General features: G+C 41.5%; 1 protein-coding gene across 1 annotated transcript; it reads right to left on the bottom strand.

Moving 5' to 3' along the window:
- Positions 1-1,125: 1,125 nt before the first annotated feature.
- On the bottom strand, positions 1,126-5,489 carry LOC147990720 (uncharacterized). The gene has a single exon (XM_087530912.1). It carries the CDS (start codon positions 3,131-3,133, stop codon positions 1,430-1,432), a length of 1,704 nt encoding a protein of 567 aa, XP_087387038.1. The 5' UTR covers positions 3,134-5,489; the 3' UTR covers positions 1,126-1,429.
- Positions 5,490-6,144: the final 655 nt, after the last annotated feature.

Below are 6,144 nucleotides of genomic sequence, written 5' to 3'. Positions count from 1 at the left end.
GCCACAGCCCATGTACCCCTTCGCCCCCCTCTTTTGCACTAAGACTATATATACTCCACCTCGTCCAACTTTCTAGTGTTAGCATTGGTTTAGCTCATTTGAGAGATAGAGCATTGCTCATCCACATCGGATCTACTCCTCGTGAGAGACTGCGGCCTCTTCGGAGAAGATCCTTTTGGATTCAAGACCTCCTCGCGGAGAAGAACATCAAGACCTCCTCACGAAGAAGATCAGCTACCCTTGTATCATTCGTAGTTGACCGTGTACCGTGTGAACTCTCATGTATTCGAGGATGTAGCACATGTGTGACTTCCTTGTGTCGGTTTAGTGATTCTCTTGTGTTTCCCTTGTGTTTTCCCTCTTTTCCCCCCTCATGTTCTTCGTGTTCATCATGGGATCCACTCCTTTCGTGAAAGATCGGTCGATTAGGGTTCTACCCTACATCATCTTTGGTATCTAGAGCCATGTTAATCATGATTTCGGAGCCTCATCATTGTGTTTCTGGCCTTGTTTTGTTGTTTTTCATCCTAATTCAAAAATTCCCCATAGAAATAGCCCCAAATTTTTTTGTGATTTGTTAGTGTGTTGAGATTTTGTTGGTTTGGATCCATGGATTTGCTTTGTTTTGAGTGGATCTAGCTTTTCCCCCCTTTCCCCACCCTTTCCATCCACAAAATCCTCCAGATTTGACCATTTTCATCATCCCCATCACGAACACGTGAAGTTCATCCCGTGCCCAAAATTCGCCCAAGCACCGGATATCCGACCCAGCCCGGACGTCCGACAAACCCTGACGAAACTGAATTCCTTTCAGTTTTGCACCACCACCGCCCCACATTTCCGCATATTGATAGAGGCGAGGGTCCCGATCTTTCGATGAGATGATAACTATCGATTTGGTGGAGACAACTTTGACGATCCGACTACAAACGTGCACGACGTTGCGCCTTAGCAATCGCTAAACCAACTCCGGGAGGTTATTGACCACGCTGGAGCATGATCAACCTGATCACGAAGGTCTATTCCTGCAAGCAATCGAAGAACAAGCAAGAATATGATTAAGCAATCTGAATATTGCGAGTATGGATGAAGTATTGATAAAAGTGGGGTTTCATAAGCGGTCTTGATCTGGTCGTTGGACACAAAGGAAGTACACGAAGTTGCAGCGATGGCTAACTTTTAACTAAATAAAACCCAAGTCTAAACGATGCCTTAAGGGCTATATTTATAGGGAAAAGAGAGGGGATTTTTTCCACCCTTGGCAAGGTGGGACTAAAACACCTCCTAAGTCGTTTTCCCTACAATATGGACTCTAAAAATAGATTACATGGGCTTGGCCCAAAATAAGGTGGCGCAACACCAATAATAAGCTATGGACGAAATTTATGAAAGGCCATCTTGTATATTTCGTCCACCATCTTGTATGTCATCATGGTGGCTTCAAAGCCCGGAAATCTCCACTTGAACCTCCGTTCTTGTTCTGTTCGCACGCACCTTCATCTCCGTGCTTGACCATGCTCCAATGTCCAACCTTCTTGTCCATGCTAGACACTTCAATTGCAAGCAGCACAAATGTATCTAAGTTAGGCAGCATCATATTCTCATGAACATTAGAAACATTACCAAGAAACAAAAGTACCTGATAATTTAATTGGCGTATCTGAGCTCTAGCAACTGTTCCAAGAGGTAAAACAGTAGGGGATATGGGTTTAACTGTGGTAGCCATGTCCTCATCATCCTCCCCTTCTTGAAAACAAAGCCGTCCTCGGCGTTTCTTAATCTGAAATCTGGCTAACAAAAGAGACAAGGTGTACACGTTGTATATGTATATGTCATCCATTTTCACTGATCTCAGTTGGGGCACATGTGACACAGTTATACAAGAGCACCCTTCAAAAGTCGTGAAATATAAAGCCAATATATTATCGCAAGAAGTCAAAGGCATGAAAAAATTGCAACTCAGTTTGCACATATAAGTGAAGCTCTTATTCATATCAAAAGATTGACAATGCTTATCATTAAACCATCCCAACAATGATGAACCATCACCAAGATTAGAGGTCATATCAAAATGATTAAACATTGGCACAATTATTTTCAAACGTATTTGATCCAAATCTGATTTATTCCCTGATTCACTTGATTCTTTTGCATCGATAGTTAATTCAATGGGTTCACTCAAAATTGTTTGAACACATGGCAAAGTCAAAACATCAACATAGTCCTCTAAAATAGCTGGTGTGATCAAAGTTGTGGGTAGCTCACCGCTTGGTGCATTTAAATTGACAAGACATTCATCATACTCATGTGGTGGTGGAATATTAGTACATTTGTCATTACCTCTTGTGATCAACTCAGATGATGTAGGAACTCTCGGTGATGATGTGTCACATGGTGGAGGTGATGTAGTCCTCACAACAATGGATGTGGTTGTCATAGTATGCCTAGTAGTTGAAGGGACAATCGTATCAACTCTTGGAATGTGCATCTCGTGCCTGTTCTCCTTGTGGGCAACACGTCGTTTTATTTCCTGTTCAGCTTTGCAAGCAAGATGAAACAAATGGTCCATAGGATAACACTCGTCATGAATTAGTATCTCCTGAATCTCACGATTTAATCCTCCCCAAAATCTATCCATAAAATCTTCTTCACTTTCTTCTAAAGAGGAATGCAGGAAGGTAGTTTGTAAAGTATCATAATATTTCGTTACGGTGTCACTACCTTGTTTCAAATGTTGCAACTTTTTAATCATGTCACGAGTATAATAAGCGGGAACGAATGTATGTCGCATGGCAAGTTTCAAATCATCCCAAGTAGTAGGTATATCATTAGGGTGTAGCCGACAATATTCACTCCACCAAACTATAGCATAACCAGTGAAAGAACCAACCGCAACCTTAACGTTTTTACGTTCATCAAAATTATGGGAAGCAAATATATTATTTATGTCGAATTCCCATTCAATATATAAAGCAGGTCTAAAACGGCCAATAAATGATGGTATAGGAACAGTAACCTGATCATGCGCATTTGGATGTTTATGCACCTCTCGTGATCGTTGTGGAATTTGCAAAGGTGGTGGCACGTCTCCCGCGATCGACAAAGCCCATGAATTGACCCTAGATCCTGTCATGATTAGTAGAAACAAGAAACAAAATCCAAAAATAATGTTCCTATAACTACTAGGATGTGGTGGTAAAACGCTCACAGTAAAGCAAATATCAATGTCTTACAAGTTCTTACCATGCAGCAGGCGGTGATCGGCAACTAGCGGTGTCAAGTAACTCCAAAAGTTGGGTAAAGCGATTGCCAGGTGAACGTATGTATACACGGTGTAGAAATATGTGGAGCTGGGATGACTTTATATATATGTGGGGGAAAATGCTACAACCACGTTAATTAATGCAAGTTGAATAATCGCTCAAAGTAGTCGAGTGCTGGTTTTAGGCTAGACTGTACTAGAGACGCGAGCCTAAGACACAGACAAAATTCACGCACTGAATTGAACCGGGGATATCTTTCTTTTACCGAGGACCGGATCAATGAAAGGGCAAAAGGAAACAATGCTAGAAACTGTGAAACTTTTTTTAACCAAACCGAAGTTGCCCCTTTTTCCACACGGATCAAGCCATTTTATTTTCTCGAGCTCAGACCGATAGCAACAAACACCAACAACACCACATGTTGGTACAAGCCTTCGTTCACGTTTTTGTGGGCTGCTCTGTTCTTCAAAGAAATCCAACCGTGCAGCACAACCTCTTTTTTTTTACCACAACCAAATCACTTTTCTTTAGAGAACCACAACCAAAGTACTAGGACGTACTAGTAGTCTATAGCACAACAAGGCACACTTTTTTTTTGCTGTCTCCCAGGATCAAGTGATGTGCCAGTTGGTACTTTCCTTCTCTTTCTATGCAGTTTTTTTTCCGGGCAAAACGCCTTCGCAAAACTCCCCACAAAACAGCAGCACACTATGGCTTTTTTTGTTTTTGGCGCGGATCCCAACAAAATCTGGTAGGTACCTTTTTTTTGGGTTCCGTTTAAAACTCCCAAGGAAACAGACCCGCACTTGAATGCTCTTTCCGTTTAAAACTCCCAAGAGATAATGATTCTATTTTTTTCGTTGGAAACTATCTTGCCAATCAAACCGAAATAGCCCTTCCAAATATCACGTGAGCAACCTCAATTCTAGGCACTATTCACGTTATTTCTTTATGGCTGCGATTTTCCACTTCTCCCGTAAGGAATCTGCTCTCTCTCTCTCTCTTTTTAGCTGACTAGACTTGCCTTGTTATCTCTCTCTTGACTCAATCACCAAGATCTCTTTAAATAAACAAACCGACTAGCACTTTCCCAACAATTCCTCCTCCTTTTTTTTTGTCCGATCCAATCGCCCTGCAGATCGCTCTTTTTTTTCTCCCAACTTTTTTTTCCAAACAACACAACAGATCTCTTTCCTCTTCTATTATTTTTTTCACCTATAAAACCTTCCAAACTTCTCACGGTATCTCCTCCTTTGTTTCTTTGTTTGGCTGATCCGACTTGCCTTCTTAATAGAACCGAACGTGGCCTTCCAAAGAACCCAGCACCACAAAAATCGGATCAATTAATGGCAGAATCTTTCTTACAACAAAGGAAATAACCACGTGAAAGACAACCGATCAGTTTTTTTTAATAGATCAAATCGTTCCTACCAAACTTTAATGCCTTCCAAACTCTTTGTGCCTTCCCCTTGGCCGCACCAAACTTGCCTCTCTTTTTTTTTGCTTTTTTTAACCGATCTGATTTCCCCTTTCTTCGTTTCCTTTCTCCAAGTTCCAAACGTGGCAACTAATGATGCTCTAGCCAACAAACTATGGAAAATCAATAGATGGATTCTCCTTGCAAACCGATCAGAATTTTTCTTCTGCAAACTTTTTTTTTCACAAGATGAATAAGGCTCCAAGATGAACTAATGTGATGATGGCGATGAACGACAAAAGCAAACGGATGGTGGTGATGGCGATGAAAATAAGTAGCAGCGGAAGATGACAATGAAGTGGATGACCGTGTGAGTGGACGTGACGTGAACAAAACATGACTAGAACTCGAAACTCTAAAAGTTTAGACACTAAAACCAGCAACTCGACACACGATGCAATCGAAAATTCAACAATGCAAAAACTAAGTGGCAATGGCCAAAAGGCTTAAATTGTCTGAGACACGGATGAACTAATCTAACTTTTTTTGGCTTTTTCTTGGACTATTGGTATGAAGAACAGATGCAATCTAAGACTGAAAAACTGGAAAGTCTCACCGAGCAACCTGAAAACTGATACCACTTGATAGAGGCGAGGGTCCCGATCTTTCGATGAGATGATAACTATCGATTTGGTGGAGGCGACTTTGACGATCCAACTACAAACGTGCACGACGTTGCGCCTTAGCAATCGCTAAACCAACTCCGGCAGGTTATTGACCATGCTGGAGCACGATCAACCTGACCACGAAGGTCTATTCCTGCAAGCAATCGAAGAACAAGCAAGAATATGATTAAGCAATCTGAATATTGCGAGTATGGATGAAGTATTGATAAAAGTGGGGTTTCATAAGCGGTCTTGGTCTAGTCGTTGGACACAAACGAAGTACACGAAGTTGCAGCGATGGCTAACTTTTAACTAAATAAAACCCAAGTCTAAACGATGCCTTAAGGGCTATATTTATAGGGAAAAGAGAGGGGATTTTGTCCACCCTTGGCAAGGTGGGACTAAAACACCTCCTAAGTCGTTTTCCCTACAATATGGACTCTAAAAATAGATTACATGGGCCTAGCCCAAAATAAGGTGGCGCAACACCAATAATAAGCTATGGACGAAATTTATGAAAGGCCATCTTGTATATTTCGTCCACCATCTTGTATGTCATCATGGTGGCTTCAAAGTCCGGAAATCTCCACTTGAACCTCCGTTCTTGTTCTGTTCGCACGCACCTTCATCTCCATGCTTGACCATGCTCCAATGTCCAACCTTCTTGTCCATGCTACACACTTCAATTGCAAGCAGCACAAATGTATCTAAGTTAGGCAGCATCATATTCTCATGAACATTAGAAACATTACCAAGAAACGAAAGTACCTGATAATTTAATTGGCGTATCTGAGCTCTA

The sequence above is a fragment of the Triticum urartu genome, chromosome 1A (assembly GCF_056163025.1).
Source record: "Triticum urartu cultivar PI428250 chromosome 1A, HENAU_Tu73, whole genome shotgun sequence".
Taxonomy (NCBI): Eukaryota; Viridiplantae; Streptophyta; class Magnoliopsida; order Poales; family Poaceae; genus Triticum; species Triticum urartu.
Note: the sequence above shows the minus strand (reverse complement) of the source record. Positions and strands in the feature narration are given on the sequence as shown.

Excerpts from the sequence above, each read along its gene's own strand:
- LOC147990720 (XM_087530912.1), bottom strand. The coding sequence starts at position 3,133 with ATGACAGGATCTAGGGTCAATTCATGGGCTTTGTCGATCGCGGGAGAC.